The following is a 13,653-nucleotide window of genomic DNA, read 5'->3' as shown; positions in this document are numbered from 1 at the left end:
GTAAATAAACAAAATGAAGACATCGCGTCCATGTATAACTAAGAAATATTTAAAAAAAGGCAATTACATGAAATTAGCACAGGACAACAGCAAAATTGCAGAATACTTATAAAACACCAAATTTATAAACAGCAGAAACTTCATTAGGCAGACAAGTGGGAGGCTTTGTTAGGAAGGGGGATCCCAGTGGAGCTATGGATAGGTACAGCTCCAGTCTGTGGCTAACAGGCACCTGGTGGGCACATGTGCACGGTGTCGTCACTGGGCAGGAACTGGTGTGAAACTGTGCCTGTTACTTGAACAGGTTCAAAGAACAGGTAGGCAGAAGAATATTGCAGAGTGACAGGCTTTGAGCACTTGAAATCCCCCAGAGTGGTAAATGTGGCTCTCACTGAAAAAAATGGATTGGCTCAGGTCTGAGGCTTGAATACCCCAGGTAATGTGGAGCAATGATACATTAGTGCTGCCACTTTGCACTTGTGGTAGAAAAAGAGATTAATATTATATAACTAAGAAAAATTTCTAAGTAACTCTCTTCTGTGTGTTTGTGTAATACACCAAACTTGACAGTTTTTGTACAAGGTCTTACCAAAAAAAAAAAAAAAAAAAAAATCTGTTAATTCTTTGTTATATGGTAAAACATTTTAAATTCACAGTTGCTTATACAATACTGCTTCATGCACAGAGCTCAGGAACGGGCAGGAGAGAAGGAACACAGACACAGCTACTGTGCTGGGATAAAGTGAGTCATGGGAGTTTTCTCCTTACATTGTGAAACTACATTGTGTAATTTGTTAACAAATGTAAGTATTTTTCATATAAAAGAATGAACTTGGTCCTTCTAACTAAAAAAGAATACCTTTATCAGGGTAAAGTTCACGTTCCTTGTCTACTAAAAACCAGTTAAAAGTGTTTTCTAAAATGATACATGGAAGGGAACAATTGCCATCATGTGCCATGTGGTTCCCAGCTCTGCGGGGTGTCATGGTGTGATGTTTCAGAGCAGTCTGCAGGCCGATATGCAGATTACACATGGGACTTTACCACCAGGCACATAGGTGTTACTGTAAGCTGTGAGCCCCTAGGTCTTGGCTGTAAAAGGAGATGGTACATGAAGACGTTCCTGGCACAAGGTCACAAGGTACCAGGCCACCTGAGAGCGCAGCTGTGGGACAGGCCATGGTGGTGGCAAGGGATGGTGATAGCATTTTAAAAGGCTTATTTTCTTAGCGGACTTTCAAGCTGTATTAAATTTGGTATTACTGGCTTCTCTCACTATACTATATCACGTCTTCATTTTCAGATTCTTTTTTTGGCAATATTTTTTTTTCTTGATTTCTCTCACTTTCAAGTACTTCTTAAAATTTAAGTGCTTAAATATGACAGTTATACATTAGTAGAAAATAGTGATCACAAATTCAAATGCCCCCCAAAAGCAGCCTGTTAATGTAAACTGTCCTGGTATAAGACGGACACAGCACAAGCTTGATGACCAAAGGCTACTGCTTGAAAGCCCTAGGTCTGGGACCCTCAGGGCCCGGCAGGGATACAGGCAAAAGGAGCACACACACTAGTTGATTGCTACCAAGAATCCAACATGTCAGGATCTACAGGTTTTCAAAAGTAGCCAGAAGTCTGCAATTTTTTTATATGAAAATTTTCATTAAAAATGCTCATTCAGCCAGGCATGGTGGTGCACACCTATAATCCCAGCAACTCAGGAGGCTGAAGCAGGAGGGTAACAATTTAAAGGCCAGCCTCTGCAACTTATGGAGGACCTAAGCAACTGAGAGAGACCCTGTCTCAAAATAAAACATAAAAAAGCTGGGGATGTGACTCAGTTATAAAGTAGCTCTGGGTTCAATCCCCAGTGCCCCAAACAAATAAACACTGATACACAGAGAAAATGTGGTCAAAAGAACATGGTTGTGGGATCAGGTGGGGCCTGTGATATGGATGGCTCATGTAGTGACACTGAACTGCAGGTGGATCCACACAGGATCCCTGATAAGGCAGGTAGCATTAGGGAGGTAAAGGTGAATTACCAAGGAAGTGAGAGGAGCCTGAAGGACCACATGCAGCAGATGAACGGGGGAGGTTCTATAGAGAGGCATTTGAGTTGATGCAAAGAGGACAGTTCTCATTTCAGCCCAGCTGCTGAATGCTTACCATGAAACCCAAATGCTAATGCCCTGCTGCCTTGTACAAACTCCTCCATGCACCCCACCCACCTGGGGCTCTCTCCAGCATCATCACTGCTCATGCATGGTCCCCCTGCTGCACGTCCCACAGGCCAGGGTCTCGGCTGCTGCACTCCTTGCTGTGCTCCAAGGCAGCGCTGTGCCCTGTGGTCTCTGGGACCTGACATTGCCCAGCCCTTTGGGGTCTGTTCTTGGCACAGGCCGATGGTGCTTCCTCTCCTTCACACTTCCACTTCTCCCTCTTCTTCTCCACTCTGGGCTGGCGCTGGTGTCCTTGAGCTGTCAGCCACTGAACACTGGCCTGCCCGTGTAACTACCCTTTTCTCCTCTACCAGATGGACAAGGAGCACCTCGCCTTTGGATGAAGGGCTCTCCTCCCTTCCCACATATCCTCATTCTCTCCTCGCTTTTTTTTTTTAATTCATCTCTAACCGTGCTCAAAACTCTACAATCCTATGTACTTTTCCTCTTGACCTAACCCCTGTGCTCATGGTCACTCTCCCATAGCTGCACCTTCAGCCAGCTCTGCACTAAGACCTAGTCTTTTATGTCCAATTCGGGCACTGGACATGTCTGATTTCTGTGCCTTCTGCTGTGCTCACATATACTCCGGCAGATGACACAATCATCTGTCCCTTGCCAAAGCCCTGAGTCCATCTTCCTTCTTGGCTTCCACATCCAAATAGTCACTCATTTTAAGCCCCCTCCACCCATCTTCACCACCACTGTCACCTTTTCTCCAGCATGGCTTCTTTTTACATTCATTTTACAGACAGAATGACTGATTCCACAAAAAGTAAGTCTTGTGGTTCAAGATCTGCTTACAACTGTTCCTTGTTTTCCCAGACCTCTGGAACAGGCTCAAATAGACATAGGCCAGACTGACCCACCCCTGAGCCCACTCCAGTTGCTGCTTTCTCAAAGCCTTCCCCCATCATGACCTCCAACTACTTTCAACTCCTATTTGTTTATTCCATTTGCTCCCTGTGCCACCTCATGGGAGCTACATGGGGTGCAGAGGGATGCAAGGAGCCAGCTACAGTTGATTTCTGGGGTAATGGAGTGAGGCAGCCATGGAACCAGATTCTCCACTCAGGTCTGTCCAGCAATGTCTGCTAGTCAGGATGGTTTTTTTAAACCAACGTGTTTGCCCATGACAGTCAACTGGCACTCAGTACAACTCTGCTGCCCCCTGTGGGCCTTCTGGAATCACTAATGCCAAGAGTGAAAAACAACAACCCTGCACTCTCACAGGTGGGATTCTGGACGACAGGTGCCATCTATAAGATGACTGATTAGCCAGAGACTATCCTTAGTCTTGTCTTCATGGCATGTTTGTAAAATTTAGGGACAACATAAAGCTAGAAGGAACATCTATGGTGCTGTAGGCATACAGAATCAGGGGTCAAAATGCTCTCAAGACACTGGAAGCCCTGATCCTAACAGCTGGCCAGGGATGGAGCTCTTCACTTGGGGCTGAGCAACCATGCAGCAGAGCTGTTCTGAGGGAGAAAGGGAGGGGTGGCTTAATCACAGCCTTAGGAGGAAAGATGTGTTTTTAAATTCAACTTGATACATGTATGAAGATGTGAATTTGGTGTCAACATACCTTATATATAATCAGAGATATGATAAATTATGGTATAATGGTGTATTAAGAATTGTAATGCAAAAATAAATAAAATAAAAATCAATAAATTCAATTTGAGGAAAACTGCATGTGATATGGTTCAAAAAGCTAACAGAAACTTAGAATGCATTTCTAGGAGTATGGTTTTGGGATGAAGAAGGTTATAATCTCTGCTAACTATGCACTGGTTAAAGTGTACTTAGAGCAACAACATCAGTTCTGGACACAAGGGACTCACGGAAACAGCTTCCCAGATGACCATGAGAGGGACTGAAAACTGTGAGTTTAAGGAAAGCTTTAAGGAGCAGAAACATCTCCTGGTTACAGGTCAGTGAAATGTGATAATCAGTCAATTGCTACAGATTTTGCAGTACAGAAGAGGAATTAACTCTAGTATTGTTTCAGGAGACAAAACTATAAGCATAATTACTAAACCAAGACAGAAGCTGACTCAGGAGCAGTCCAAGGAAGAGCACAACAGAGGCAAGAAACAAGTATACTGGGCATGGTGGGTGGAGCCTTGGCAGAGGTGCCTGATTCTTTACTAAGTTGGCAAAAGAGACTTCAGAATGCAACCAGGCCAGGAGCAGGATTATGTGCTTTCTAGTGCCTCCCACCTCTAAGTTCTGAAATCTGGTGAGCAATCTCCTTCACTGCTTAGGCAGATTCCATGCCTAATGGACAGTGATACTTTGTACATAGGCCAATATTCCAATTAGAAATTTGGGACTATTGCAAGTTGTGCAGTTACGAAGTCCAACTGAATTTTATTTGCACCCCTTACAGGAAGCTTCCCTGAGTCCTTTGGGTCCAGAACTGATGTTGTTCCTCTAAGTACACTTTAACCAGTGCAGAGTTAACTGAGATTACAACCTTCTTCATCTCAAAGCCATACTCCTGTTTCTCTTTTCTACTGTAATTCAACAATATTGTAATTATCTCTGGGGGAAGGTTGAATTATCTCTTCATCTTTTCTTCCACTTGCACCATGAAGGAACTCAAAACACAAGTCTTAGTTTGATTTTAGGATCTTCAACTGAAATAAAAACATGACTGGTACAACTGTCCATTACATTTCACAAAAATTGTTTTCAGTATGAACCACATATCAGAAACACTTGTGGAGCTTTAACACTACCAGTGAATTGGGCTTCATTCCAGACAGATTGAATTGCACTCTCTGGGACTGTCATCCCCTCCACCTCACCAAGTTCCCAGATAACTAACTCTAAGGAAAGCCAGGGCTAAGAACCACTGGCTTATCTGAGAGAGCGGAAGACTATTACTTCTAAATGAACACAAACTAATACAATGGGCCCCAACCCTTTCTGAAGAGGACATGGGTCTTCTTTCCTCTCCCATCTTATGATCATGGCTTGCTGCTGACATTGAGGGGGTTTGGGTGTGTGGCATGGGGGTTGACCTGGACTATCTGCACTGCACACGTTAGAAGAAGCCTTTGTGATTATGATAAGACGGATTATTTAAAAAGGCTTAAAAAACTGGGCAAAGGCTAAATAACATCTTCTGAGAGTGTGCCTATGCAAACTTAGTGACTGATAAAGACCAGAGCATTTCTGAGTCTCAAAGCATGAACATGACATAAAACATTGGGAAATCTCTAAAATGATAGGAAGTAGCACTGAAAAATACACGAATGAGGCTAAAATGGAAAAAGAATTCAAAATCGTTCCTGTAACAAGATACAATCTATCCAAGTTATATAACTTATGAGGAACCCAGACAAATCAAAAGAGTCACCAACTGAATATAACTTCACATAAGTGCCCTCTGGTAATCTGAACAAAGGAACAGCTCTATACCTTCTGTGCATAGAAAGCACAAGGGGATCCTGCCTTATGTATTCTCTTTGGATGATATTCAGGTATGATGCTACAAGGCCAGGGCACAAAGTGATTTCACTGTCATCTGCTATACGACCACTATACATAAGTAATGAGAATAAACTACTTTTGTACTTATAATAATGCAGCTTACAGCACCTTCCATACCTGGCCCAAGCAATGGTGACCGATTCAGCTGTGTGCTGGCCTGGTGCGGGGGTGGTGTCCCGCCCCGGTGTGCAGGGTTGCTTGTGGAGGAGGGGGTGGTGGTGGTGGTGGTGGTACTGCTCTGGATAACTGGGTTGTTTCTATCCCACATGTTTACAGTTTTATTGTTGTAGTTGCTTGGGTCCCCCCAAGCTGAGGTACCGTCATCAATTTCCATCTTTCGTCGGATGGACGGTGGAGAGGGTTCTTCCCAGCCAGTTGCCTCACTGCTGTCCTTCTGCTTGACTGGCACTGGGCCTCCAATCCAGCCTGTCCCTGTCTGTTTAACAGAAGCAGCTCCTCCCCAGTTACTCACATTGTTGTCTTGGGACTTGTTTGCCCAGTTCTGTTGGGGACCAGGTTTTAGGGACTCCCCCCAGTTGGTACCTGGATTCACCTTTGTATTTGTGCTGCTGCCCCAGCCACTGGTCCCAGATCTTGTGGCATCATTCCAACCAGACCCTGATCTATTACTCTCAGCATCCCATCCAGAGCCATTTTTCTTCCCATCCCCCAGGTGTCCAAGGACAGATGATGAATCTGCCCAGTCTCCCCCTCCTGCACTCCAGGATGGATTTGATCTTTGTCCATCTCCCCAGTTTTGGGATTTGGGTTTTTGAGGCTCACCCCAGGTGGGTGACTTGTCCTCCTGATTCACGGTCCCACTCCAAGCATGGCTGCTCTTGGCAGCAGCAGCATTATTAACAGCAGTAGAGCTTATCGAGTCCCCCCAGACCCCAGGGCCACTTGGTGCTTTGTTGTTGCTGTCTCCCCAGCCTGTGTTTGCTGGCACAGCAGCAGGCGGTGAGCTGGCCCACCCCGATACTGAAGAGGTATTTGTACTGTTCATGATGGACCCATCGTTCTTCCCCCCTGAGCTTGAAGACTGAGTAGCTGCACAACCCCAGGCCTCTGTCCCATTGTCATTTTTTCTTTCTGACCTAGGGGATTCTTCAAATTCCCAGGCAGTGTTTTGCTTTACAGGAGTCTGTCCCCAACCAGTGTTGGACAGAACTCTTGGGTCGAGATCATTCCTTGGCAACTGGATATGACCCTGGTCTATCACCCCTTTATCCCGCCTCCGGCCCTCTCCTGCTCCTTCCCTCCCAGGGCCTCCTTCATTGTGAGTGCCAGACCCATCAATACTCCCTTCGCTGGCTGTAGTTCCAGAAGATGCAGCTTTGGCCCACGAGTTCACATGTTCACTGCTAGGCTGCAAGGCAGGAGTCTGGCTGGCAGAGCTGGGGCCATCCCACCCTCCTGGTCCTTTCCCACTGATGTCGCTACTGGAATGCTGGTTTGGGAGCTTTCCCCACTCCCCATTCATACCATTAGAGGAGCCTCGGCTGGGGTGGCCCCACGCTCCTGAATGGATGTTACCAATGCCACTGCTGCCACTGCCCCTCCCCCAGGCAAGTACCCCTGGACCTGCAGGAGGCCCCGAGTCCCAGGCGCTCCCTCCCCGTTCTTCCTTTTGCACAGCACTGCTGGATCCATTTTGTTTAGCACTTAATGCTGAGTTCACAGTGTCTGCATTCCCCTGACTGAACCCAGAACTGCTATTTGCTGTGGCAGGGTTACTGGGGGTCAGTCCCCACACAGAGTTGCTTATCCCTTCGCCCCCACCCCCACTGCCTTGAGAAGCCGATGATCCATTAGCACCAGGAAGGCCTTGCAGATGGGGAGGGAGGATGGCCCCCATGCCCACAGCCACGCCCCAGTTGGGCAGTCCATTTGTCTGCATTGCATTGACAGGGTTTGGTGAGGAGCACATGGGGTTAGTGTTATTTGGTCCATCAGTGTTAAGGTTCTGAGGTTGTAGGCTGAAAGACACATTCTGAGACGTGGACGTTTGTGGTTCTGTGCTCTCTGGTGGCAGCAAGTTTCCCCACGCACCTAGAGTGCCTGTTGGATTCCCATTCTGGCTGCCCATATTCTGACCTATGGCACTGACTGGACTGCAAATACTGGAAGGGTTGCCTGTGGCCACAGTTCCTTCATGCCCAAGTACAGGCCAGGCAGCTGGGTTGGCATTAGGACTAAGGTTAAGGTTAATGCCGGCACTGGAGTTGGAAGCACCCCAGCAATTCTGACTTCTCCCATCGCCAATCATGGTGTCCATTTTCCCATCCCCACCACTGACAGAGCAGTGAGCCAGGCCAGAGCTGGAGCCGGTGGCTACGCCCCACGCTCTGCCTGTGCCTCCACTCCCGTTAGCTCCTGCTGCCCCAAGGGCACTCTGATGAGAAGGGCTTTGGACCAGTGCGCTGTTGGTGCCGTTATTGCCATTTGTCTTCTTGGTATGTCCTGTGAAGCTGCCCTGGGCACTCCCTGTAGCCATGCTACTGTTTTCTGAGCCACAGTTGGAGGCAGAGTCAGTGTCTGTAGGACATTCTGAGGCAGATTCAGTCTCTGTTCCTGTGATGGAAGGCCACGCCTCCTGGTCAGTCCTATCTATTATCACTTTTTCCCAGCTGCAGTTGACATCGCTTCTGTAAGAGGGCTGCTGTCCCCAGTGGGAATTTTCATAATGATCTGTCAGTCCACTGTGACCGAGATCTAAAAAAGATGAAAGAAAATTCAAAATTAGATTTTCCTCCCATTTGTTAATGAATCAACTGTCAAACAGTCTTTGGGGGAAGTTCTTTGTTTCAAGTTTTCAATTCTGAATGACAAATGCTAAAAGTGACATTAAAAAAAAAAAAAAAAGGCTGTGTATCTTCTTAATGGCTCCCAGTATAAAGAGAGGTAATGTTTCTAAAATTACATTATTTCTCACCACCACATCATAATTTCACCCCCTTGCGCAGAGGCACAATGTATGGGAATGGCTTCACTTGACTGTGGCAGCTCTGGAAATTTTGACCATGCAATTCCTATGAACAGGTGGACTCTGTGGAGCACTGGCGAGGATGCTGTGTTCACATGGGCCATTGAGTACAGCTTGTGGTGCTCCTCTTCCCGACTTCTAGTTAGTTACGGTATCCCTAGAAGCCATATGAAGCTCTTTCAGTGGAAGAACTGTAAATGCTTTGCGGAGTCACATAATAGCCAATAGTTTGGGGAGAGGGGAAGGCAAGGAGAGAGAAGACATATTAGAGAAAGTTACCTTCCGTTATCCAAGATACTAAGTGTTAGAAATGTTTCACTGTATTTACTACTTTATCTGGTCTAATCTGTAATTTGCTTTATCACTGTTTCTTGTGCATTAATTTAAAAAATTCTTGACTCTACAATTGGTATCTTTTTGAATTTCTAGGGATTCCTTCTGAACTTATTTTCTTTTTAAAAATGTTTTTATTTGTTCTTTTTAGATATACATGACAGTAGAGTGAATTTTGATGTAGTATACATACGTGGAGTATAACTTATTCTAATTAGCATCCCATTCTTGTGGTTGTACATGATGTGGAGTTTCACTGGTTGTGTATTCATAAATGAACTTCTGTACTTATATTTTACTTTCTTATTTTATTACTCTGTTCTTTTGAGATCCTCAGAATAATTTAATATGCTATCTTCCTACAGTACTTATATATCATTTCACTCTTGTGATCCTCTAAAAGTATCTGTCATTCCATAACTGCATTTTATCTACTGTGATTTTCTAATTATTTCCAATGTTGTAATCAAACTTACATTTCAATAATTTTCTAGTAGGCTATTCAAGTATGTATTACTAAAAAATAAAAGTAATGTTTGAAAATCATTAAAACAAAAGGTACAACAAACACATGTTGATATCCTTAGTGGGGTTTCTTTAAATACACTGTGAAATTTTTCCTTCTCTTTTAGATTCCTGTAATTATGTTCTCTTCAAATTTATTTCAATTAGATCTTATCTGTGGAGGGCTGGTGTTGGGGCTCAGCGGTGGAGCACACGTGTGAGACCCTGGGTTTGATCCTCAGCACCACATAAAAATAAACAAATAAATAAAATAAAGGTGTTATGTCCAACTACAACTAAAAAATAAATATTAAAAAAAAGATATTATCTGTGGAGAGTTAAAGCATGGTCTTCCCAAGGAAGTTCCCCTTTAAAAAGCTTGATGAAATTAGCTGGGAGTGGCCACACTGGTCACCCTAGCAACTTGGGAGGCTGAGGGAGGAGATCTCAAGTTTCCGGCCAGCCTAAGCAACTTAGTAAGACCCTGTCTCACCCTGTCTCAAAATAACAAAAATGGGTTCAATTCCTAGCACCACAAAAAAGGGAGAAATAGTTTGATGACACTAAAGGAAAAATAAGAAAGTATGTAAAAATGATCATACTTGCAAAAGATTATTCTAAAGTTGATATCAACCTTAAAAAAGAGAGCTTTGTTGCCTGATTAAAAGTAATATGATGAATTTAGAATTATGCTCCAGGTCATTCCAAAGTAGGTAGGCAATTCCAGGTGAAAATGAAAACAGGTAACAAAAAATTTTAAGTACCTAAATTCCTATAAAACAACCAGGCTCTTTCTTGTTAAATGTTAGGGGCCAACTCTCTTAACTCTGGTTTATGATAATTTCCCCTCTTGGTTTTGCATGTATTCTGAAAAACTAGCTTATGCAGTAACTAACTGAAAGGGATCAATGAGCCACTCATCACTTAACACAGAGAGCAAGCCCAAGCTTCTAGACTGCAATCATGGCTTATAGTCAGCAAATTCTGCTGGAGTTCATTTTATCATGTCCTGTTTCCCTTGAGGACAGGCTCTGCCTTGAGGCAGGCCACTCACCTCTAAACTAGAACAGCAGGGGGTCAGCAACCTGGACTAGCCAGTTGGAATACACAGTACCACCATTTCTGTGCCATAACTGTTGCACTGTGGAACATGGGCCTTGCCTTAATGGTCTGCTGCGAGGATCTGTGTGAACTGATGCTCACTCAGTCCACATTTAGAGTGGTCATACATGGGATGAGTGACAGGCTGAAGAAGATAGCACCAGGCTAGCAGAGAGGGGAGGACCAGCTACTACTGAGTGCTGCTAGACAACTGCCTGCCCACATGCAAAGAAAAAAAGGAAATCCCCTTATTTAATACCATACACAAAAACACACTCTACATAAGTAAAATCTATTTAGGGGTGGTACCGTCTCAGAGTCTTGGGAGGCCGAGTCAGGAGAATCAGGAGTTTAAAATCAGCCTTGGCAACTTAGTGAGACTCTAAACAACTTTGTGAGACCTGTCTCAAAGCAACTTTGAAAGACTGTCTCAATTCCTGGTACCAAAAAACAAAACCAAAACCAAAAACCAAAAACAAAAACCTGCAAAACCCTTTAAAGCTTAATAAGGAAATACAGGAAACTTATTTCTGGGACCTCTGACATTGTATCTTCTTACAGAAGACATGAAATGCATAGCCATAAAACATTGATAAATTTGGCTACATTAACATTGAAACATCTATACAACAAATGACATCATATACTGAAAAACAAAACATAAGCTACAGGCAGGCAGTAACAGATAAAGGACAATTATCAGAGTAAAGAACTTTTATAAATTATTAAGAAAAAGGCCCAAAACCTTACAAATAATGAAGAAAATCCAGGAACAGGCATTTTAGAGAAAGAGTGACTAAAAATCAATCTGATCACTGGATCAAAAATCTAATTTCTCAGGGCAAGTTCCTCAAGGGTATAGATGGTACCTTCTTAGTTCTATATCCACAATGCTTGTCACATATTAGGTAACCAATGTCTCCTGGATGAACAAAGGCATAAACGTTTGAGACCAAATTCGAGTTCTTGCTAAGTCAGTCACTTCTCAAGTCTAAAAAGATAATGTTGAGTTATATTAATCCCTAAGGTTCTTGGCTCTAAAATTTGCAATTTCTAGAGCTTACTAGAAATTGTATTCTGGTACAATACACATTAACATAAGAATCACATATACACAAATTCAAGCTGCATATTTGGTGTGGTCAATCTCAACTATGATATGAAATCAAAGATGTTTTTAATGTGATAAAATACACATTAACACGAAATTTACCATTTTAACCCTTTTTTGAGTACAGAATTCAATGGTATCAAGTATCACCAGCATCACCATCCATCTCTAGAAATTCCCCATTGTCCCATACTGAAACTGTGCCCACTGATTCTTCTGCACTCACTCCTCCAGCTCCTGGTAACTCCCCTATTCTGTCCTCTGTGGGTTTGATCATGCCAAGCACCTCCTGCAAGTGGAACCACACAGCATCTGTCTTTGTGTCTGGCTTGCTTCACTTGAGTGGAATGCTTTGAAGGCCCACCCATGCTGGGGAATGAATTCGCTCACCATTTGCATTGGTGGTTGATCAATACTCCATTGGGTGGACAGGCCACATTTTGCTGCTTCTCCCTTTTGGTCTTTTGAGAACAGGGGCTCTGAGCACTAGTGCACAAGGATCTGCTGCAGTCTCTGTTTTCATTCTTCTGGGCATCAGACTGTCCTCCACACCAACTGCACCACCCCATACTCCCACTAGCAACATGCTCTAATTTCTCCACATCCTTGACAATACCTGTTATTTAAAAAAAAATTTTTTTTTTAAATAACAGTCATCCTAGTGGGTGAAGTGGTATGTCACTGTGGTTTTGATTTTTATTTCCCTAAAGATTAATGGTATTGAACATCTCATGTGTAAAGCAAAGATATTTTTATAATCAAATTTGTTTATTCTGTTTAAAATGAACAGAGTCAAGAACCAGGAAATAGACTGTTCGCATGTACTGCTCTGGAAGGGCCCACCACAAAGGCAGCACACTTTAGTAATCCTTCCCAGGCTGAGGTGCACACCAGTGGGGAGGAACTGGGAGGAAGCAAAGTCTCTTCTACACAGGGCAGGTGTGCAGGCATCCCCAACAGCCAACACCCAATAAGAGCAGGAGGAAGCCATACCTGTTGAGTTCACACATGGGCATCTCCAAAATCCTTTCACTAAAAACAAAACCCAACCCCCCCTCAAAACACCCTCTTGTCCAGGTGGCATGACGGCATTCCTGGAAGATTATACCAGCTTGCCCAGTCTCATTCCATTCCTGATCCCTACCGCTGTCTTCAGTGCTGCACCAAGATTCTTCTCCAAAGCCATGGGTCCTGAGTGCTCACCCAAGCACTTCAAAGTCCGCCTCTCTTTTGAGGTCTCACCTTGTGTCACTCCTTCCTTTGCTCTGGGCTCTAGCTCAGCCAGTTCCTCAAGGCATTGTTTGTACCCTGCCCTCCTAAGACAGGGCCATTGGAGAGCTGCCCCTGCCTGGACTCAAGATCTACTTTGCTTTCCTATCTCAACTCAGTGCACATCCACTTTGAGAGACTTTCTTTCTCCAATTAGGACCCTCTGCCATATTATTAGTCTTCCTTTCCTGTTAACCCCTTTAGATCAGGTTGGCAACAATTGCTGCACAGGGTTAGAGGGTAAATATTTTATGATTCCTGGGCCACTGGTCTCTGTTTTGCTGTGGTGGTATAAAAGCCACTACAGATAATGCATAAATAAACCAGTGTGGGTGTGTGTCCAATGAAACTTTATTTACAAAGACAGGTGGTGAATCAGAACTGGATCATGGGCCCACAGCTTGCCAACTTCTGTTTAATGACACATTTCCTGGTCTGTTATGAACAAGCTAAGTGTTGGGCTCAGTGTCTGGGCTCAGAAGAAAGACAACACCTTTTCTCATGGAGCACCCAGCCCAGAGCAAGCTACCCAAGCAATTGCTGGCTGGTCTCCTTCTAGGCGGCAAATCCAGGAAGGCAAGGCCTGCCTATGCCTACACTATTTTTACCTCCAGAGCTTAGCA

The 13,653-nt window shown here is 44.1% G+C and overlaps 1 protein-coding gene across 10 annotated transcripts in view; it reads right to left on the bottom strand.

The window, feature by feature from the left end:
- Nucleotides 1–13,653, bottom strand: part of TNRC6C (trinucleotide repeat containing adaptor 6C) — a 126,633-nt gene that overhangs the window by 39,024 nt on the left and 73,956 nt on the right. For all 10 annotated transcript variants that reach the window (XM_081271931.1, XM_081271933.1, XM_081271927.1 and 7 more), the window contains one exon: nucleotides 5,844–8,441. In XM_081271931.1, the coding sequence (XP_081128057.1) occupies nucleotides 5,844–8,441 (2,598 nt within the window). The remainder of the gene's footprint in view (nucleotides 1–5,843; nucleotides 8,442–13,653) is intronic.

This window comes from Spermophilus citellus (genome assembly GCF_964194105.1).
Source record: "Spermophilus citellus genome assembly, chromosome: 17".
Classification (NCBI taxonomy): Eukaryota; Metazoa; Chordata; class Mammalia; order Rodentia; family Sciuridae; genus Spermophilus; species Spermophilus citellus.
This window is presented reverse-complemented; position numbering and strand designations above follow the sequence as displayed.